Genomic DNA, 23,847 nt, shown 5'->3' on the forward strand with positions numbered 1-23,847 from the left:
TCGGCACTGGTGAGGCCACATCTCGAGTACTGCATCCAGTTTTGGGTCCCCCACTACAGAAAGGATATGAATAAATTGGAGAGTGTCCAGCAGAGGGCAACTAAAATGATAAGGGGGCAGGGGCACATGACTTATGAGGAGAGGCTGAGGGAACTGGGGTTATCTAGTCTGCAGAAGAGAAGAGTGAGTAGGGATTTGATAGGAGCCTTCAACTACCTGAAGGGGGTTCCAAAGAGGATGGAGCTCGGCTGTTCTGAGTGGTGGCAGATAACAGAACAAGGAGCAATGGTCTCAAGTTGCAGTGGGGGAGGTCTAGGTTGGATATTAGGAAACACTATTTCACTAGGAGGGTGGTGAAACACTGAAATGGGTTACCTAGGGAGGTGGTGGAATCTCCATCCTTAGAGGTTTTTAAGGCCCAGCTTGACAAAGCTCTGGCTAGGATGATTTAGTTGGGGTTGGTCCTGATTTGAGCAGGGGATTGAACTAGATGACCTCCTGTGGTCTCTTCCAAATCTAATCTTCTATGATAAGACATTTTAAATTGCGAAGATTGGATGTGGTGCATTCTCTATCACTTGGAGCCTTTAAATTAAGATCAGATGCCTTTACAAAAAAGGTATGGGGGTAAATTTTCAGAAGTCACATTTTCAAAGTGACAGGCACTTAGGTCAGATTTTCAACAGTATTAAGGTACCTAGGTTCTTCTGAAAAATCTCACTTGGCACCTAAATACCTCTGAAAATCTGGCTTTTGGGAACCTAGTTTTCACTGGAAGTCAATAGGATGTAATCTCCAAAGTGCCTATGTCACTTTTGAAAGTGGGACTTAGGGCCCTAATGCACTTAGGCACTTCTGAAAATTTAACACATGCTCTGGTTCATCCACAAGTTGTTGTGCTTGATGCAGGAATCACTGGGTGAAATTCTGTTTGTGTTATACAGGAGGCCAGACTAGCAGATCATATCCCTTTTGGCCTTAAAATCTATTAAATGATCTTGCCAAATGAAGGCACTAACATACTATGTAATTGCCCCATGAAAGTAAAAATTACATTTATACAAGAATAAATGTGTCAATTGCCTGTAAATGGTTTAAACTTGTTCTCCAAGTCAAATTGCTGCTTTCCAATGGTACCAAGGTCCACCTTCAGATCTGGGCAGATAGCATACTCTTCAATAGTCTTGCTAATTTGGAAAATTTTATCAGTAATACCTTCAGGAGCAGGACCTACAAGTAAAAAAGGAAGGAAAGTCTTTAGAGTGTGCATTCCATAGGTACATCAGAAGACAAGGGATAAGAATGTTTCTCTTGGGAACAGTATTATTTTACAAGGGAAGAAGATCACTTGTTTCGTTTAGTGAAATATACTGCTGACAGTACTGAAGGTATATTCACTGATGTAAGAAATGTTGGCCACCAGGGAAAACTTTACCTCCATTGGAAATATTGAATTTAATGCCGAAGTCTCCATTTGGGCCACCAGGGTTGTGACTGGCTGTCAAAATGATGCCACCAATGGCTTTGATTTTTCTAATAATACAGGAGACAGCTGGGGTGGAGAGAATTCCATTCTGTCCAATCACTAAACGACCAATCTAAAACAAAGATTTAAAACAAACTATCAACAAAATTCACAATTTTAAAGACTGCTAGAGCATGAAAGTTAGAAATGACAACTTTACAGATGCAAATATTTATAGAACTCTCACACAGTTGTGTGTAAATTTTAGACTTGGCAGAATTATTTTACATATACAATTTTGACAGATGATATCAATGTTTATTTTTAAGCATTTTTTCTATTTTTATAGACAAATTTTCATAGTGGAGGGAAATTATGCCGGGGAAAGCAAGCAATTATTTAATGACAATAGTTATAAAGATTTAACTTTTTGAATCTCAACAACTATTAAAAACAAATTGCCAATGTCAAAATATACAAAGAAGATTTCCTTAAATCAAACTCTAACAAGTTCTCAAGCCACGTTTTTCCTATTTGCCTATCTGGAAATTTCGATTATTATTGATGGAAATATTTTTTCATCTGTTTGTGTGTGAAATCAACATTTACCAATAAAAACCTAATCCTTCCAAGCCTACTTTTAGGGCTTGTCTTCACTACGGGGGTATTTTGACATATATACTCCACATATTCGAATAATGTAGCTGGAGTTGACAGGGCTTAGGTCGACTTACCTTGGTGTCTTCATTGCGCTGCGCTGACAGGAGATGCTCTCCGGTCGACTTAACCTTACTCTTCTTGGAGAGGTGGAGTACTGGGGTCAACCGGAGAGCGCTCTGCCATCGATTTAGCAGGTCTTCACTAGACCCACTAAATCGATCCCTGCTGCATCCATTGCAGCAGCATCGATCTCCCCATACTGAAAATCAGACCTTAGTTCACTCCCACCACGTTCACACGAGGGAGTTGCAGTGCAGCACTCTACCCCACAGGTCAGACTACGGGAGTGTGAATAGCAATATGCACCACTGTTAGCAAGCCCTTGGGGTATGTGTACTCTGCAATAAAACACCCATGAAAACCACGTCTTCAGCTTGCTCAAGAGAGAGCCTCTCCACCCCCAAAGGATACCTAAAAGAAACTGGAACAAAGGACAGTAACCATGGGGGTGTGAGTGATTGCTGGACCCAGACTAAAAGGAGGCTAGTCTGTAAAAGAGGCTTATTGGAACATCTCTGAAGTTTTGGTTTTTTTATTTTCCTGCCTTCTCTGTCAATTACAAACGTTAAACAATCCTGTCAAAATGAGTGTCCTGCTTGGAAGATGTTGCTAATCAAGTCTGTATTTTCCACCGAATGCATCCGATGAAGTGAGCTGTAGCTCATGAAAGCTTATGCTCAAATAAATTTGTTAGTCTCTAAGGTGCCACAAGTACTCCTTTTCTTTTTTGCAAATACAGACTAACACGGCTGCTACTCAAACTTGTTTCTTTGTGGAAGACTACTGTGTAAGTTGCACATAAAGCCTTAACTTACTAAGTTTCTTGTTACAAGGGAACTATATTGTACATAATATAGGAATCCCCTCCCCACAATGCTCAGATTTGAATTTCAAATACACCAGTTAAACTTGTTGAGAGGCCAGTGTTGGATCACAACATTTTAAAAGGAATACCGGGTAACTCCACTGCCTCCCCACACCACACACACACACACACACACACACACGTTATACAGAAAAATCTATAGGATGCAAGTCCTTTATAATAAAAAAAATTAGATAAGTGCTAGAATCCAGCTCTTATTCTCCTCTTCACTGACAATACAGGTGGATGCTCTTTATGCCTCTTAAATAGCAAGGACTTGTTCTCTCAATCAAACAGGTGGCTGTCTGCACCACCAGCCCCATCTTCAGTACATCTATCCAACAGGAAGGGGACTAAATGCAGACTCACCAATCCTTTTCACCATACCATAATTATGACCTCTAAATATAGATGTCTTTATTTATACATGCCAGGTTTAGTGGACTACTAGTTTAGTCATTTCCTTTAATTAAATAAATCACATTTAAAGTATGCAATATAAATTAGACTACTGGGATACCAAATGTGGGGGGTCTTATTTGAAAATCCTTCTGATCACACATTCATAGAGGTGACAGTACCCACCTACATCACATACTGATGGAATTGCCTTTTACACTTTTAAGATGAGCTATGCGTGCGTTATAATAATTTTACACTTTACACTGAAAATATTCTCAGAATTATACTTTATATTCTACACACTGGGGTTAGCATGAAGTTGATAAAAAACCAAGCGGCATTGCTAACCAGTGACAGAAAGGACAGAATGTAAAAATGTTACTGAAAATAAAAAAAACTACAATAAAATCAAATTTAAGAGACATGTGTGGGCTATTTTATTGGAAATAAATAGAGAGCCAGATCCTCAGCTACTGTAAATGGGTATTGCTTCATCTTCACAGGAGATGAGCTGAGATACCAGCTTTATGCTTTTTAATAAGAAATAAGCATTTCTTATTAAAATAGTGAATGAGCTACAAAGAAACTGGAAATCAAAGGCACTTGACATAATACTTATGGTCCAAACAGTAGGCCTGATCATTACCTGATATAAATTTGCATCCTACAGATCTTCTGTTTGGACCATGTATTGACCTCGATGGAGCTACACTGATTTACAATGGCAGATGAGGTGGACTGCTATTTCTAATTTTTTAAACCCACCTCTTCCCCCCCCCCGCAAATTATTTTGTTGATCAAGAGATTGGGGGGGGAGGCGGGACTGAACTCTCTATACCTGTTTGCTATGAACTATGATGCTATCAGATCAGTGGTTTGGTCACATAAATTCCCCATGAGCGATTTTAATAACCGTGGAGGCAGCTAATATTTTCTCTCTGCCTTAAAAATAAAATCTTCAGTGGAATCTGCCTTTTTCACAGAAAAACCTCATATCTAGAAATCCATTAAAAACTGAAGTGAGCTACACTGCACTAAAAGATGTTAGGACTTTCGTTCTAACACCAACATATGGAATGTCACGACAACTGGAGTTCACTATAAAGGGGTCCAGCTGTATTGCTAAAACACATGATATCCTTATTTTCAAATGCTCTGGTGACATTCATGACATAGCTATTTATATCCATTGAGAAACTGCAAACATTGTGTTTTGCCTTTTCATTTGTTGAGCAGCTCAGACCATAATGAAACTGTTTTTGCACAGCAAAGCAGAGTTGTGCCTGAGCACAAAGAGCCCATCTCTTTACCAATCACTTACTTCCTAACAATGGCATTGTGAGCTGATGAAGATATTTATGAAATGCACAAATGCCAATAATTTGCTGCAAACCAACAAAATGAGCATTAATGAGAAATTAACAATATTTATTTTCACACTGGTATTTCTACATGTTTCTACCCGATTGCAAATGTATTTTCACTTCTCTTCAAAGCTAAATGGCAACATTGCTTTTAAAAAATTAAATTGGGTAATTTCAAGATCACGAAAGGTAATTTTCCATTAAAACATTTAACAATGATCCATAATTCTCAGTTAACCAATAGCAGTCATTTAAAAGGCAATGGGAAATTAGTTAATTAAAACTTAGAACACCTCTTAACTACTATGACTTTATACTTCTGCTTAAATCAGCTACAGTACTAGGAATTTAGTCATATTTATCATATACCAACCCCATTGGCAGCTGCCATTTGAACTATCAATTCTATTGCCAATTTATTAAAATATCTCCCATCTCCTCCAACTACCATAGTAGATCCTTGTCGATCTCTTAGATCTATGGAAAAAAATATACTCTGAACAAAATTCTGCAGATAGTTTGTCTTGGTCTCAAAATAATAGCTTTTCTTCCGTAATCCACTGGTTCCTGGTTTCTGGTCATAATAAGCTGCTGTTGGCAAAGTCAATATAAGCAGAGGACTGTCTTCCATGTTCCTTTTTCACATAAATACATTTAAAATAAATTATGGTGAAAAAAGAAAACTCAATCTTGACACCAGCAATGGCACATCTACTAGTTAGAAGTTCTGTGAAGCAGTCAAGTGCCCAAAAATAGCTCCTTGAACCTTGCGCTGAATGTGGTTTCGGTAACTGAAGAAGTTTTCTTGCACTTGTTCTGCAAGATCACTGTCAGAGAGAATACATATAATTCCACACTGCAATACCTCATGAAAACAGAAAGAAAAAGGAGATTTGTCTTCTCTAGGTCTTCTGATTGTGACAGCAGTAGTTCTGTGCAGTTCTTGTATTATCACACACTAGACTACAACAGTGTTAATTCTGTCCAATTATCTGTTACGATGGGGATAGCAAGAGAGGCTGTTTAGTAGGTCAGCCCTTCAGTCAAAAGCATTGATTTGTTGCCAGGCTCTGCTCTCTACCCCAATGCAGAGCTGGAATCATTTTAGACGGACAAGCAGATTCATAAAGTTCTGCCAGGTCTGCCAGTTGTGACTCTCACTGTCACTCAGTCCTCATTGGGAACTGAATACTGAGAAGGTAAGTGTTCAGGAAGCACGGCTGTACACAGCTAAAGTTATTTTGTGGAGACCAGCAACTTAAAGGTCACTCTTAAAATGGCAATCAGAAGATCTCAGTTACCTAGTTTTCTTATATTACTGTCATTGACAGCCAATAACTTCTCCATTGCCAGTATTCTATAGTGCTTAATTGAATGGCTTTCCTCTAATAAACATTGGAGTTACCTGCTGGGCACAATGGGTCAAAGTCCACTTGGAAAATCCAGAGTAACTGCAATGGTTTCTATGGAGTTACTCCAGATTAACCACAGTCCAACTAGGAACAGAATTTACCCCTAGGGTCTTTACAAAATACTATTATTTTGGAAAAACTACATTTGTATAAAGCTGTGAATGTTGAAATGATTAACTCTGGCAGAAGAATATGGCAGCCAAATTATTTGAAATCCCAAGAAAATGTCATCTAGTCTGGCGAGATGCCAACTTTCTTAAAATGCATGCAGTACCGTCCTTCTCAATTCTGGGAAATTAACATGTTGGTTAAAAATAACCAACAATGTTTTTGAATAATACTTTGTGCTTCTGTGGAGTCTTTTATCCAAGTATCTCTAAACATATAACAAACATTAATTGAGCAATTTATGAAGCCACACTTCATTACAGTCCAGCCTACTTGCTATTAAAGCAAAACAAAAAAAGAGTCATAATTTTTAATACAATTTGATTGTTGTGACCATTTGCAAAGTGTTCTATGCGGATGATTTCTTGAGGTCTCAGCTCTGCAACTGGAGAGAATAAACAGGCTAAGAAGCCAAATAAAATAATTTTTCATCTTTAAAGCTCTGGATTAGTATTAACTAACTCATCTTTACTTTGGTGTCCTGAAATGCATAGGCACTGTGATTAAGTTCTTAGGTAGAGGTTTCCCTCTTGTGGTACAGAAGTGGAAAAACAATTCCCAGGGTTGATTAACAAGGTTCTACTTGTACTCAGTTCACACAGCAGGTCTGCTTTCTGATCACTGCAGGAGGATTTACATAGGAAATTCCCATTGGTATTTATTAAAACACCTAGACAAGCAATTTCCCTTCTCACTCCCAGGTGGCACTGTAAGTTCAACTTACTGTAGGATGTCCAACCCCTTGAAATGCCTCATTATTCAAGCACATGCAAAAAGTAAACTCTTAGAACAAGTTCCCCTTTTATTGCATGGGGGAGATTTACATGAAACTACGCACCCATTGGCAGGGACGGGGGGGGGAGGCCACTATGAACCCAGTGATTTATACTTGTACAACACACACATACACCCCAATGTACGTATAATTAAGCAGCAGTGGAATTCAGCTACCAAAGTCTAATACATCTCCTGTGGCTTCATTTAGTTTGATTTTCTACCACAAAGTTTCAGAGGCATTTCAGGCAGCCCCCGGCAGAGTTCTCACCCTGAAATTAGACCAGGTACTTTAGAAATTTCCAGATAACAGGAATCAACTTTTTACTTTACTTTGATGTTAGTGCCGATCAGCAGTGACTGGTTGGGGATGGGCATGGAATACAAGACCTTTTACCTTTATTTTTCACCTGATGGCTGTTTCACAGCTTATCCCTTAATGGGCAAGTGTCTATATGAAAAAAAAAATACCACCATTAAAATCAGTACCTCTTCTGAAGACTCAGAAGAAAGAAAAAAGGTCTGAAGCTGAACTAGAGATGAAGGATGAAATCCTGAGCACATTCTACTCAGTGGGTGTTCTGCCACTGGCTTCAATGGGCTCGGGATTTCGCCCAGTGTCTCCACCTTGGCAGAGTGGAGATTGGGTGGGAAAGCTTCCCCTGCCACTGCCCATGCCATCCTTGTTCTGAGGATGGAGGGGGGAGGAAGGGCACCTCTCACAAAATCCTGGATTTCCCCCCTGGTTTTTAAAGATAGAAAAGCTGTGGAGTATTTCCTGGTGCAGTTTTCTAGTTTGCTACCAACAGAAACTGGACATGCAAGAACGTGGCCAGGACTATGCACTTTTTCCTGCTAACAGCTGAATTTGATTAATGATAAAAAAGACAAAACAAGATTGTGTTTTCAGAAAATTTAAACTTTAGACTGTGAGTCTTAGTCAAAAGGTCATTTTCTTGCTATTTCTACATATTGGCTTTTAGTACCACAAACTGTATCGAACTAAGCCTGTGTGATTCTGAAAAACGTAAAGAACCAAATTCTGCCATTAGCCTTCTGTACTAAGATTCTCAAAGTCACCTTTCCATAAGTTCTATATGATCAGTGACAGTGAATCTTACCCTGTACTATAAAAGACATTTACCTTCTGGCAGAGAATCTTTTGAGATGAGAGACCTGAGCATAAGTTACTGTATAAAGTAACCTTACAACAATCAGTTCTAAAGTGAAAGAATCATTTTGGAATCAAAACATGGTTTTGGGAAAGCCCAGAGAAAGAAGAACAAATGAACCTGCCTTTCTTTCTAGATCAAGATGGAATGAAATTATTTTCAAGATTAATTAACTACAAGAATGCCAAGTGAATTACAGTCTATATAGCTCCACATTTACACACAAGAGGACTATGAGTATCTATAGCATGGGAACACGAAATGTTCAGTGTGTTCCCCACTCTAATTTCTAGCAATTTTCTCTGATTTGTTAGAATACATACAGCAGGCCCATAAACCCTGCTATGCATTCATAACTAAGGCTGAGATTCTCTCCAACTTCCACAGCAACTGATGCCGGCTGACTCCAGGGCGCCCCGCAGCCAGCTCCACCAACCGTTGCTGGAGTGACCCGGGGCCAGCTGTTTGGGTGGTCCCTGGGGCCAGCTGCCCTGGCCGCTGCTCAGGCAGCCCCGGGCAACTGGGTTCCGAGGACCGCTCAAGAAGTGGCCGGTGCAGCTAGCTCCAAGGAGCACCTGAGCAGCGGTCCTGAGGGTAGTCCCAGGGTGGCTAGAACAGTGGCCTCTGGGGCACGCAGAGGCCTCTGGAGAGCTGTCCCCGGGAAGCTGCAGCAGGGGCAGTCAACCCCCAGCACTGGAGCAGGGTCCCCCTGGAGCAGCAGCCCTCCAGAGCAGCAGGGCCCACAAGTAAGAGATTTAGTCAGGGGTGTTTTTGGTAAAAAAGTCATGGACAGGAAACAGGCCGTGAATTTTTATTAATTGCCAGTGACTGTCCATGACTTTTACCAAAAATACCCGTGACTAAATCTTAGCCTTAGCCCAAGAAGGATGGACTCTGCAGAGCTGTGCATTCTTGCTGTGATCATTACAAACACCTGGTGCCTTATCCTGCAGTATTTCCAGAGCTGAGACAGGAGCCGCTGCATGGAACACTGCGATGTCCTTCAAGCAGCCATGAGGCAAGCCATAATACGAAACAATTCCCAGTTTCTCCTGGCAGTCACGCAGCAGCAACACGGTAGAGTATTATTTCCGGTCCCAGAAAATAAGCACTGACTGGTGGGATTGCATCATTATGTAGCTATGGGATAACGAGCAGTGGCTGCAAAACTTTCGAATGCGGAAGGCCACTTTCCAGGAACTTTGTATAGAGCTTTCCCTGGCCCTGAAGCACAGCAACACTAAAATGAGAGCTGCTCTGACAATGCAGAAGCGAGTGGCAAACAATGCCAGACTGCTACCAGTCAGCGGGGAATCAACTCCAAGTTGGTAAATGGAATGGAAGTGGAAGCTGTTGTGATCCAAGTGTGCAAGGCCATTAATCAACTTCTGCTAAGATGGGTTGTGACTCTGGGCAACAATGCAACCATTGACTATGTTGAAATGCCAAGAGTGATCCTGGGAGTCCCAGCCTCATGAAGCCATTCCCAGCCACCTGTACAGTAGTAAGGAACAGTTCAACAATAGGCTGAGCATGTGCAGAATGATGGTGGAATGTGCCTTTGGACATTTAAAGGGTCGTTGGCGTAGTTTGCTTACTAAGTTAGACCTCAGTGAAAGCAATATCCCCATTGGTTATCGCTGCCTGCTGTGGGCTCCATAATATCTGTGAGGCAAAGGGAGAAAAGTTTTTGCAGGGGTGGAGGCAAATAGGTTGACAGCTAATTTTGAGCAGCCAGATACCAGGGCAATAAGAAGAGCCTAGCGAGGAGCTCTGTGTCTCCAGAAAGTTTTGAAAACCCATTTCAGTAATGAGCCACAGTAATGAGTGCTGCTTATCTGTGTTGTGCCTTCCCATACCATCTCTTCCATTGCATCAGTTTCCCTGTACCCCTCTTCCTCTCAACCCCCATGACTGGAATAAATAGACATTTCATTCTCGAAACGGTGACTTTTATTGCACAAAGAAACTGAAAGAACAGGAAAATAATTTAACCTTGGAAAAATGGTGGGATAAAATTGGGAGGGAAGAAACCAAGTCAGCTTGTCTGTAAAAGCAAAACAGTTTTGCCCATCAAAGGTCTTTGAATGGCTGCCTTTTGTTCTGAGTACCCTCTCCCGGTATTGAGTGGAAGGAATAGTGCACCTCCCATCCACCCCCTGCCTCCTGGAATGTCTTTGATTTTCATGGAGCACTACTGTGTGTCCTTGCTGTAGATCTTCTCTCCCACGTCTATGTTTCTTCGGCTGGATCGAAGCTATGCCTGCCCAGACTCTTCTCCCCACGGACCAGTAAGATCCACCACTTCCAGTGTACTCCAGGTGCATTTGGAGCATTGAGTTGCCACGATTAGCTGGGCTGGCAAGCTCTCCACGCTGATCAAACAGGAAATGGGAACTCGAAAGTTCCTGGGCTGTTTCCTGCGTACCTGGCTGCTATACAGCAGAGTTGAAAATGATCTCCAGAGTGGCCACAGAGCATTGTGGGACACTTCCTGGAGTCCAATTCAATCAACATACACAACACTGCATCTACATAGCCTCTCTGTCGACCCATCAACAGTGAATTAGGCACTACACCTCTCGTGGAGGTGGAGTAATTAAGTCAATGTTACAGTGAGTTAGGTCGGCGGAAGGGACCTGGTAGTGTAAGATGCATACATTATTAGATGGAGGTAAGGCAGCTTCCATCAACCTAAGTCTGTAATGAAGACCTGGTCTGCTAGTGTGAAATGTAGTTCTCCTCTTTAGTACGACAAAAAAATTTCTCCTTGGTGGTTTTCTTTTTCAATTCCTTCACAAAGGAAAGTATACAGAGCTTGCCTCAGTAGAAGTTTCAAGGAGCTGCAACACCATAAAATTCCTGCTTGAAATCTTCAGCAATGATCAGCCTGCTGATGTCTTTGGCAGTAGCTATTTGGTTTTTAAGTTAGTAGTTTTTAAGTTAATACCTTTCCTTGCTCTGTATAAAGTAAACCTTTTTTCTGCACATAATCAGCCGTTAGCCTCCTAGCCCACACAATCTGTATCAGTTATTTTCTTCCTCCTTTGCTTCATGTTTCCCTGTTTCTTTCTCAGAGCCCTATTCTGCCCTAACAAACAGTTTTAACCTATTCAGACCAAGTACTAAGCAAAGTAAACATCCCTTGGCAAACAGGCCTCTCAAGACATGCAACTGTGTCTGACTAAAGGTTCCAAATAACTGCTCCAGCTATGTGTACTGTAGTGTCAGTTTACCTAAGAAAAGGGACCCTCCTTAAAATAAATATTTCTGTAGTCAGGGTTATAGTTTTACCGATCTAATGTGCTTTTTGGGGATGGGAAACACAGGCTGATGATTGCTTTGATCCTGGACCCTGCTCCTGCAAACACTTGGACACACATAACTTTACAAACATAGTGAACTAAAAGAAATTACTCGTGTGCACAAAGTTACACATGCATATAAGTGTTTGCAGGACCAGGGTGCAAGAACAATGCACTAGCTTTTTCTCCCCAGTCCCCCAGAAAGTACATTACAAGGAAAAACCTCTAACCACAAACTACAGAAATACTTTTTCTAAGGAGGGTTCCTTTACCTAGATAAAATGCTATCACTACAGCACACTCAGAGATGCAGCAGTTATTGGGAAGTGTAAGAGCGCTAGCCACACCTAACGAAAGGACTGTTTAGGATGCAGGCTGGCCTAGCTTCCATCCCTCTCCCCATACCTCTTGTGGGCTCCGGAGTGGGCGGAAGCGTCATCAACGGTGTGGTGATCAGACTCCTGGAAAAGCACCAGATCCCATTGGACGCCTGGGTATGCTTCCAAAAACTTGAACAAACCAGTCCTTTATCCTGCTAAAACTAATTCCATTATTTGTTTATTTATGAGGCTCTGAAGTGCTCCCTGCTGCCAGTGCAGCTAGGTACACATGCGACCTTTACATTCCTGCTCTACCCCTTTTCTAAAAAAATTTTGGCTCCACTGCAGCGGTTTTCTTTTCTTTTTTAAATTAAAATAAGCTGCTTCATCCACTCCTTTCATCGCTATACACAAGGAAGGGCCATTCTGGTTAAGGAATGACAGGCTTAGGCACCGACTGAAGGTTACAAAGCAAGCAACTGCCATGAGGAGAATATAAAAGAAAGTTCTATCTGACTTTTCTTGTAAATTACATTTTTACCCTGTGAGATATTACTGGCTTCAAGTGGATTTAACTGCCCATGCTCCTACACTGCTGCAGTGACTGTCTGCAACTAGCCAGTATCTTCAGCTCACCCTACATACCACTCTACAAAGGAAAGCATCTCTTGGTGATGAGAGGCATCTGAACAGCCAGGAGGCCCAGAACAGCACGACACGGTCCATTTGTCAGGTTTCATGTAACTAGCTGGCTGAGACAAGGGTCATCTCCGCAGATTTAGCATCTACTGAGTTATCCTAGCAGCATCACATCCCCACCTGGCAGGCGAAGAAAGATGCCAAGGGACACAATTAACATTGATCAAGTAGTCTCACATTCTGAATTTAAATGTCCAACTCCATTCCAGCCTGGACCTTCCGCGGGCGCCCCTCCCCCGGCCCAAACCCAGCCGGACCTGCCAAGGCCGGGGCGACTATCCTGCCCCGGATGTGCTGCAGCGGGGAGAGGCGCCTCTCCCCCCCAGCTGAGGTGCTGCTGGGCAGAGTCCTCTCTCACCACCAGAGCACCCTCCTGCACCCCAAACCCCTCATCCCCAGCCCCTCCCCAGAGTCACACCCCAGTTGGACCCCCACACCCTTGCACTCCAACCCTCTGCCCCAGCCTTGAGTCCCCTTCCACACTCTGAACTCCACGGCCCCACCCCCACCACATGAATTTTGTTATGTCACACATCACCTCCATATTGGTGCACATAGCAAAATTCATTCCACACACGGGTGGGAAAAATTAGAGGGAACGCTGCTGACAAAGTTATACATCCATCTTTAATTACAGACATCTGATTGCTTCTACAGTTCATCAATGAAACTAAAATTCTGAATCTCTATGCATATCCACATCAGTAGACTACAATTTCCAGTTATCTTAGATATCATTAATTAAAATCCATACTCCTAGTTTCATGGTTTTAGTAACAGTGCCTGCTGTGCAAGTCAATTTACTTCCACTGTATTGGTGCAGAAAATTTCGTCAGTTTCCTGCTTCTGCTTTACTTGTGTAAAGTGCAGGTCTGGACAGAACTTTCTTCATAGCCTAATAATAATTACTACTCTAGTTTCATGAGCAGTTAGGAGCCAGTTTCACTGCTGGGGACAGACAATTCCTGCCTCCTGCCACAATCATACCAAGCCAACGGGCCCTGAGGCCCTGTTTTCTAGTGCAAGGCTAATGTATTAACTAATGCGGGTGAGGAACTAGAAGCATAACAAGCCCAGAGCTGTTTCCTTAAATGCAGGTGGGGTGGGAACACTGCAGCCTTGCACATCCGGGCCATAGTGTGAGCTTGCAACCGGGTAAACAAACCATTGTGTCTAACAAGGAAAGTTACTGCCATGCAGATCAGATGGATTCCAAGGCGCTAGGCAGTCGTGCCTTCCAATGTTACAAAAGCCCTATAAAGTCAGTAAGAATAACCTTTGACCAGTCTAAATAAGGGCAACACGCACCGCTGAAGCAAGCTAGGGAAACTGTATCTCTAATGCCTGAAAGGTTAACTTAAATGTCAAAGAGCATCAGACCTAAGGCTTTCCCCCAAGGTGAATGCAAGAGCAGTGCCACCCCTCCCCCCAGCTAGCAGGGATCTCAGTGCAAAAAAAAACCCAAACCAAACCAAACCAAACCACCCCCTCAGTAACTCACCCATCCACACCTAGGCCATGCGCAATCAGACCCTGCCCGCGGACAGGGGGTGTCTGAAGGGCACAGCGATTCCAACCCTCAGGATAACAAGGGCTTTCAGCCCCCAGCCACTGCTTGCCCCCTGCAGCCTCCCCCCCGCCCCATCAGCTGCAGATTGTTGTTTTCAGGCTCGCTAGGCCGGGCGGACGGTGGGGGGAGGGGGGGGACGTGCGATGGGGAAAAGAGGCATCAAGCCCCCGCTGTCACCGTGCACGCCCGGCACGGGGAGCGGGGACCGCGGCAGGGCAGCCCTCGCCAGCTGGGGGGGGGGGGCGCGGGGGCACAACTCAGGGCCACGTTGCCCCCCCCCCACCCCCCACGATGCGCAGTCCCAAGGGGCGGGCCGCGGGGCGCGGCGCTGCACGGGGAGTTGCCCCGGCCGTGCCTTGGCGCCGCGGCTGCGGCGGGCACGTCGGGCCCCCTACCCCGTTGGCGGCGGCGATCCGGACGATCAGCTGGACGGCCTCGGTCATGTAGAACCGGCCGTCGCCCCCCACCACCAGCGCGGCCTCCTGCCGCTCGGCCGGCGGCACCGTGGCCAGGATGCTCTGGATGAAGTTCTCGGCGTAGTGCGCGTTGCCCTGGAACACCCGGACCCGCTTGCGGAGCCCGCTGGTGCCGGGCTTCTGGTCGGCGTAGGCCTGGGTCCGGACCGTCACGAGCTTCACCATGGTGCCGGGCTGGGGCTGCGCTCCCGGAGCCGCCGCTGGGCGGAGCTTGCGGCTCTCCGCAGCCCCCGCCCGCAGCCGCTTCTCCGCCCACTTAAAGACGCGCAGGAGCCGGGGCCTCCCGGCCGCGCCCCGGGCGCCGCGCCGAGTGGGGAAGGGCGACCCCTGGAGGAGCTACGGGGGGATTCGATCGGGCCTCTGGGCCGCCTGCCCTGGGTGATCTGTGGCACTGATCAGCTCTAGTCCCTGCAGAACTGTATAACCAGGGTGGCCAGACAGCAAGTGTGAAAAATCGGAGTGAGTGGGGAGTTATAAGAAAAGGAGGACTTGTGGCACCGTAGAGACTAACAAACTTATTAGAGGTTTCAGAGTAGCAGCCGTGTTAGTCTGTATTCGCAAAAAGAAAAGGAGGACTTGTGGCACCTTAGAGACTAACAAATTTATTAGAGCATAAGCTTTCGTGAGCTACAGCTCACTTCATCGGATGCATTTGGTGGAAAAAACAGAGGAGAGATTTATATACACACACACAGAGAACATGAAACAATGGGTTTATCATACACACTGTAAGGAGAGTGATCACTTAAGATAAGCCATCACCAACAGCAGGGGGGGGGAAGGAGGAAAACCTTTCATGGTGACAAGCAGGTAGGCTAATTCCAGCAGTTAACAAGAATATCAGAGGAACAGTGGGGGGTGGGGTGGGAGGGAGAAATACCATGGGGAAATAGTTTTACTTTGTGTAATGACTCATCCATTCCCAGTCTCTATTCAAGCCTAAGTTAATTGTATCCAGTTTGCAAATTAATTCCAATTCAGCAGTCTCTCGTTGGAGTCTGTTTTTGAAGCTTTTTTGTTGAAGTATAGCCACTCTTAGGTCTGTGATCGAGTGACCAGAGAGATTGAAGTGTTCTCCAACTGGTTTTTGAATGTTATCATTCTTGACGTCTGATTTGTGTCCATTCATTCTTTTACGTAGAGACTGTCCAGTTTGGCCAATGTACATGGCAGAGGGGCATTGCTGGCACATGATGGCATATATCACATTGGTAGATGCACAGGTGAACGAGCCTCTGATGGTGTGGCTGATGTGATTAGGCCCTATGATGGTATCCCCTGAATAGATATGTGGACAGAGTTGGCAACGGGCTTTGTTGCAAGGATAGGTTCCTGGGTTAGTGGTTCTGTTGTGTGGTGTGTGGTTGCTGGTGAGTATTTGCTTCAGATTGGGGGGCTGTCTGTAAGCAAGGACTGGTCTGTCTCCCAAGATCTGAGAGAGCGATGGCTCGTCCTTCAGGATAGGTTGTAGATCCTTGATGATGCGTTGGAGGGGTTTTAGTTGGGGGCTGAAGGTGATGGCTAGTGGCGTTCTGTTGTTTTCTTTGTTGGGCCTGTCCTGTAGTAGGTGACTTCTGGGTACTCTTCTGGCTCTGTCAATCTGTTTCTTCACTTCAGCAGGTGGGTACTGTAGTTGTAGGAATGCATGATAGAGATCTTGTAGGTGTTTGTCTCTGTCTGAGGGGTTGGAGCAAATGCGGTTATATCGTAGCGCTTGGCTGTAGACAATGGATCGAGTGGTATGATCTGGATGAAAGCTAGAGGCATGTAGGTAGGAATAGCGGTCAGTAGGTTTCCGATATAGGGTGGTGTTTATGTGACCATCGCTTATTAGCACCGTAGTGTCCAGGAAGTGGATCTCTTGTGTGGACTGGTCCAGGCTGAGGTTGATGGTGGGATGGAAATTGTTGAAATCATGGTGGAATTCCTCAAGAGCTTCTTTTCCATGGGTCCAGATGATGAAGATGTCATCAATGTAGCGCAAGTAGAGTAGGGGCATTAGGGAACGAGAGCTGAGGAAGCGTTGTTCTAAGTCAACCATAAAAATGTTGGCATACTGTGGGGCCATGCGGGTACCCATCGCAGTGCCGCTGATTTGAAGGTATACATTGTCACCAAATGTGAAATAGTTATGGGTCAGGACAAAGTCACAAAGTTCTGCCACCAGGTTAGCCGGGGATACTGTTCCTGACGGCTTGTAGTCCATCTTTGTGTGGAATGTTGGTGTAGAGGGCTCTAATAAATTTGTTAGTCTCTAAGGTGCCACAAGTACTCCTTTTCTTTTTGCAAACTTATTAGAGCATAAGCTTTCGTGAGCTACAGCTCACTTCATCGGATGCATGGGGAGGTATAGGCACCGATATAAGACAAAGCCCTGAATATCGGCACTGTCCCTATAAAATCGGGACATCTGGTCAGCCTATGTGTAACTGATGTGCAGCCTCTTTTGCTGACCTGGATTATGCGGGTGATCTCAGGCTTTGGTCAGGCCGCAAACCACCCCACTGAGCAAGGTAACTTACATTGACTTAAAGCCGTGTCTACACTGTGCTATGTCCAGGGGAGATGCTATCACTGAAGTGGAGTAATTACCTCGACGGTCCACAAAGTGCCTCTGCACCAGAAGCACTAAATTGGCCCCACCACATTGGTGCAGCAGTGCTGATTTAGTGCCGTTGTGAAGACAAGCCCTTAGAGATGCACTAGAGCAACGGTTCTCAGGGGTGCGCAGATGTCTTCCAGGGGGTACATCAACTCATTCTGATATTTGCCTAGTTTTACAGCTGGCAACATAAAAAGCACTAGCGAAGTCAGTACAAACTAAAATTTCATACAATGACTTGTTTATACTCACTGCGATGTAAGTACAATATTTATGTTCCAATTATATGGTAAAAATGAGAAACTAAGCAACTTGTCAGTAATAGCATGCTGTGACACTTTTGTATTTTGATGTCTGATTTTGTAAGCAAGTAGTTTTTAAGTGAGGTGAAATTTGGGGTACGCAGGACAAATCAGACTCCTGAAAGGAGTCTGGAAAGGTTGAGAGCCACAGCACTAGAGAGCTTCCAGCAAGAGGCAGCTACTCTGGGCTAAGAGTTTCTTGTGCAAAAACAAGAATCCAGAAGCTTCGCCCAAAGTTGTGATATCAGACATCCGTGCTTCTGGCCAAACCATGTGTAGCCTATGATTTCATTAATCTATTTAGGCTGTAAACTGTCAGCAAACAGACGCAGCCAGCCAGATATCCTAAGGAGTACTGGTTTAGCAGCCTCAGTCATGAAGGACCTGCATAGGGTTTGGAACCAAACAAAGATGAAATGATATCCAAAAGTATGGATCTCATATGGATGTGAAACATGGACATTGCTTAAACAAGACATCAGGAAGGTGAGAGGCATTTCATATGCGTTGCCAGCAGCAACTGGTGGGTATAAGATGGTTTGACTTGATCAGTAATAAGGATATAGTTTTGAGAAATGACCTCGAGCAGACAAAGTCATCGTTGGCCACCGTTGGCTGGTCCTTTTAGGTCACATTGCCTGCCTCAGAGACAAAGACCTTGTATATCAAGCTCTGAAGACTGGACTTGAGGTCAGGAGGGGATGCTGCCCAGTCATGGACTGGCAGCAGTCACGCAGTCACCACACCTGTGATTAACCTGCCTGTACTAATCAGTAATAACGCTGTGGAGCTCTTCAAATAAAGGCATACAGCGTGGTCATGGACACTTTGCACTATGGACCTCTGCCATCTGAATGTAGTGTTGTTCAGTGAAAAACATATTTATACCACAACCACATGCTTTGCCCCTGATTCTCTGAGATCCTGGATAAATCACCTACCCACCTCTCTTCCCTATCTGTATAATGGGGATAATGCCTACCTCCAAAGTGGTGTGAAAGTGAGCACTAATTCAGTGAAGGCTGAAGGGCCAAGATTTCACCCAGTAAGTCTAAAGACCAGACCAGGGGGATTGCAAGCCAGGACTCCTAAATTCAGTTCCTGGTTCTTCCGTTGATTCACTATGTGACCTTAGGAAAGTGACTTAATAGCTCTGTACCTTGGTTCTCCAGGTAAAACAGCTAAAATAATACCTACATCATGAGAATATTTAATTGTTTGCAAAGTATTTTGAAATTCTCAGATACAAGGCACTATAGATGTGCCATGTTTTATTATTGTTCTCGAGGGGAAATTAACATAGTGGAAGCTCAATCTACAGCTATTTATAGCATTACTCTTAACTTTCTGAATGGTGAAGCACTTAGACTGTGTTTCTGTCTCATGAGCAGGAAGGTTCCAATTTTCATTCTGAAATCAAGGAATTAATTTAATTCATCCAGTCCCTCCAGAGGTGGCTGTAGAGGTATGCATATGCATAAGTCTTTGCAGGATTTGGGCCTCAGTGGTTAAATATCAGGCTCTGGCAAAGGAACCAGTCTCCGAGAGAGAAAGATTGGGGACTGGGGTGAAAAGGGGTGACAAAGGGAGACAATGAAGCCACAAGAGCTAAGGATGATCCATATTGCTATTTGTTTCCTATGAGTGCTTTGAGATTATAGCTCTTGGGTGAAGTCCTGACCCTACTGAAGTCAGTGGAGTTTGTCAGTGACTTAAATGGAAACAGCATTTTACCCAGTCACACCCCTGATTAAGCTTCCCCAGCTAGACAATCATCAGGCTGTGGTGTTTGTGTCCTTTTAAGCTTCTCTTGGTCTGAATAGGTTCTTGCATTCTCTTTCTTTGGCCTCTCTGGCCCACTTCCTGGGCACAGACTCTCAGTCACCCCTTCACTGAAATGGGACCTTGCAGTCCAGCTGCCGTAGGCCCCCTGATTCATGCTGATCACCCCGTACCCCCAAACTCCAGTTGCTTAAGCACATCCTTGTGGGCACTGGTTTGTAGTTTCTCTCTCCAGGGACACATAATGACTGAAACACATAATACACAATCTCTGCAAAAATTTTTCTAAAACAGTTTCTCTTCACTGTACACAGCACAAGAGATACACAGATCTGGACAAAACAGTACCACACTACCTGCCCCTCCCTGCTTCAGTTTTCTTGCCCCCCTTGTGTGTTCTCTGGGTCAGAGTCCTCTAGGGTATCCAGGATCCTCCATTTTCTCCTGCACCTCCTCAAGGACTGCGCCTTGATGGAGTGGAAAGGCTTGAATGCTCCGATGACCCTGAGAGCTATGCCTGCTGGAGTATTACTCCTGGTAGGGTCACCCAAGCCAGATGGGTCGAAGGGTAGGAGCCAGACTCAAGGCAGTCCCACCAGTCCCCCTAGGGGACTGTGAGTCAGGCTAACAACCTGTCCACGCAAAAATGCTTTCCATTACAGAAACAACACAGAGCCAAGGCGTGTCTGTCACAGATTTCCAGATACAATCATCAACTCTGAAGACCCGCAATCTGCTGGACGTAAGACAAGATAGTACTGGCCAACCAGCAAATCCGGCCGATGCTATGATAGAGGGGAGTCAACGCTGTAAGGAACTTCTTCAGATGAAATGAGATTCTCAGGCTATGTCTAAACTTAAAATGCTACAGTGCACAGCTTAGCACTTAGATGCTCACTACAGTGATGGGAGGGGTTCTCCCACTGCTATAGTTAATCCACCTCTCCAAGGGGTGGTAGCTAGGTCGACGGAAGAATACTTCCATTGACCTAGCACTGTCCATATCAGTCAGTAGCTTCTGAAGATGTCAGTGCCTGGATGGGCGTGAGCTATACTGGTTCCTCCATTTATCATGGAGATTGCATAGGCCCCCGTCTATAGCTAAGGTGGCAGTCTACTACATTGTCCAAGGCCATTTCAGCTTCTTTGTAACTTTAGTTTGGAAAACTACCATGGCCAGAAAATTGGCAGATTTACTCTCCAAAGACAAAGGAGATGCTCTCTGAAAAATTGGGAGAAAATTTGTCCATACGTTTTTTAACAACAGTCTTGAAATGAGTATACAAGGAGTATCAGATTCTTGCTACAACCAGCTGGACTTTGATTTTATAAACATGGGAAATGCAATGACAGGAATAATGCATTTTATACCATTTTATCTAGCAATGTCTTGTTATTGTTTCCCAGCCAATCTACCAGCTTTTTCTTAGTGGTATGAAACTTCCAGCGACTGTTTATGTACTATTAAGACCCTGGGGCAGCCTTTCAAAGATGTGTCCAGTTGCCATCTTTTCACAGTGCCCTTACAGGAGGGTTCTAAATGTTGGCTGGTTTAGCTTGTCAGGCCCAAGAGGTTAAATATTTACAATGCATGTTGCTACAACTTATACTTTTTCCAAATGATATTGAAAATGGACCTTTATTGTTTGTCCTACAGTATAAAGAAAACCAGATCACAGTAAGATCTGTCTAAGCACTGGTACCTACAGTATGTAAATTGTGGCAGTCCTGTAACAGTGCTCTCATTTCAGAACTGACCTTTCCCTGCCTAATATACAGTTACAGCAGAATAAGTCAGAGTACAAGAGTTGCTGGTGGATAAATATAGCTTTTCAAGACTACTTGCTACCCAGTCAGACAAGGTCACATAAATTTAATACCTATTTAAACAGACGCCTTTTAAAAAGCCAGTCACTGGTGTCACAGTTCTTTGTTTACATTTAGCATAACCATAAAAACTGCAATAGACAAAATGTCCGACAGCCTCGGAATTTTTTGTGTAATTTCTGTTTCAGCTTGTTCCTGGGTGTCACATCCAACCTCTTTATTCCAGCTCACCCTGAGGACAGTTGGTTAAAGTCAGCAGCTAAGAACGCAGAGAAAAGCCTTCATCTGTCTTACAGGGCTTATTTCTTTTTGACCTTAAGTGACAAAACTTATGAATTATGGATGATTTTGTGAACTCTATGGGTAACTCCAATACTCTACATAGCAAATCAGACATAGGTCCCCTGTCTGGAAGATGCTACAGAACAAACAAAAGAAGTTGTTAATGACTGGAAGGAAAATGAGTGTGATAAGGGGGAGGGTGCCTAAATCGGAAGAATGCAGTCATCATTACAGGTGGTCTCAGGGATGAAAGTAAGTTACAGGACTTACTGGTATGCCGGAGTCCTGAGCAGGGGGCGTGGCCTTAACCGGACAAGGATCTTGATTTAAAGGGCCCGGGGCTCCAGCTGCAGTACTGGCTTTAAATTGCCGTCTGGGAAAGCCAGTCCTGGTACGGCGCACCGGCTCTTACCACTACGCCGTACCAGGGCGTACCGGCTTACTTTCACCTCTGGGTGGTCTGCCGGGAGGGGGATTTGGAAGAATGAAAATCCCCAGACGGGGAACAAAGAAATCAGGTGTTAGTGCAGGTGTTTAAAAATGCAAAGGTGGAGAAGTTCAAGGGAGAGTGACAAAAGGGGGGCATGTATCATGAGTAACGGAACCTTTTTGACTGCAGCCAGCCAGAGGTGAAGGACACTGTCACTGACTGCAAGGAACAGAGAAAGAGAGACTCCATGATTTGGAAGAGGTGCCAGACCTGGAGGACTAATGATGAGGGGACCTAGAAGCCTGAAAGGACACTGACCCAAATCCTGAAAAACACTCAAGAGTGGTGAGGAAACTGAGGCAAGGAATGGCATATAGATGTTTGTTTTGCTTAGATCTGTATATCTCTTATGCTGTTTGAAGTAAGAATAATTATGTTAGAAACCCTATGCAAAATCGGTGCCTATTTACTTCACCTACCATGTATCCCTGAAGGGGTAAACTATAAATCAGAGTGCCCACAAGGAGGGATCTCTGGGAGTGGCTGTTTTTAAGCTACTGGGGTGTCTTCGGGGGTCTGGCCTGGTCCTGAGGGCCTACAGTAGCTGAGCTATGTGATTCAAGTTCCAGAAGGGATATCAGAGAGTCTCCTTCTGCCCCTCCACCCCCACGAACATGATACAGTTCTGCGGTGATCTGGAATCCTACTTCCGACGTCTCCGACTCAAGGAATATTTCCAACACACCTCTGAACAGCACACTAACCCACAGAAACCTTCCTACCAAACCTACAAAAAAGAGCATTCTGCGTTGACTCCTCCTGAAGGTCGAAACAACAGACTGGACTTCTACATAGAGTGCTTCCACTGGTGTGCACAGGCTGAAATTGTGGAAAAGCAGCATCACTTGCCCCATAACCTCAGCTGTGCAGAACACCACGCCATCCACAACCTCAGGAACAACTCTGACATCATAATCAAAAAGGCTGACAAAGGAGGTACTGTCGTCATCATGAATAGGTCGGAATCTGAATGAGAGGCTGCCAAGCAGCTCTCTAACACCACATTCTACATTGCCCTCTGATTCCACTGAGGGTTATTCAAAAGAAACTACACCATTTGCTCAAGAAACTCCCTGAAAAAGCACAGGAACAAATCTGCACAGTCACACCACTAGAACCCCGACCAGGGGTTCTCTATCTGCTACCCAAGATCCATAAACCTGGAAATCCTAGATGCCCCATCATCTCAGGCATTGGCACCCTGACAGCAGGATTGTCTGGCTATGTAGACTCCCTCCTCAGGCCCTACGCTACCAGCACTCCCAGCTATCTTCGAGACACCACTGACTTCCTGAGAAAACTACAATCCATCAGTGATCTTCCTAAAAACACCATCCTAGCCACTATGGATGTAGAAGCCCTCTACACCAACATTCCACACAAAGATGGACTACAGGCCGTCAGGAATAGTATCCCCAATAATGTCACGGCAAACCTGCAGGCTGAACTTTGTGATTTTGTCCTCACCCATAACTATTTCACATTTGGGGACAATGTATACCTTCAAATCAACGGCACTGCGATGGGTACCCGCATGGCCCCACAGTGTGCCAATATTTTTATGGCCAACTTAGAACAACGCTTCCTCAGCTGTTGTCCACTAACACCCCTATTCTACTTACGCTACATTGATGACATCTTCATCATCTGGACCCATGGAAAAGAAGCCCTTGAGGAATTCCACCATGATTTCAACAATTTCCATCCCACCATCAACCTCAGCCTGGACCAGTCCACTTCCTGGACACTACGGTAATAATAAGCGATGGCCACATAAACACCACCCTATACTGGAAACTTACTGACCGCTATATTTACCTACATGCCTCCAGCTTTCATCCAGACCACAT

At 44.5% G+C, this 23,847-nt stretch overlaps 1 protein-coding gene across 3 annotated transcripts in view; it reads right to left on the minus strand.

Moving 5' to 3' along the window:
- The window catches only part of LOC119859790 (phosphoglucomutase-1), a 78,326-nt gene that overhangs the window by 14,679 nt on the left and 39,800 nt on the right, over positions 1-23,847 (minus strand). The window contains exons 1-3 of one of the 3 annotated variants that reach the window (XM_038412395.2): positions 14,632-15,110; positions 1,436-1,598; positions 1,084-1,230 (exon numbers count right to left, since the gene is read on the minus strand). In XM_038412395.2, coding sequence (XP_038268323.1) covers positions 1,084-1,230; positions 1,436-1,598; positions 14,632-14,877 — 556 coding nt within the window. In that variant the 5' untranslated portion in view covers positions 14,878-15,110. Of the gene's footprint in view, positions 1-1,083; positions 1,231-1,435; positions 1,599-5,189; positions 5,525-14,631; positions 15,111-23,847 lie in introns of those variants that run through there. The other 2 variants (XM_038412397.2, XM_038412396.2) reach the window with 2 other exon arrangements.

Source organism: Dermochelys coriacea, chromosome 8 (assembly GCF_009764565.3).
Source record: "Dermochelys coriacea isolate rDerCor1 chromosome 8, rDerCor1.pri.v4, whole genome shotgun sequence".
Lineage (NCBI taxonomy): Eukaryota > Metazoa > Chordata > Testudines > Dermochelyidae > Dermochelys > Dermochelys coriacea.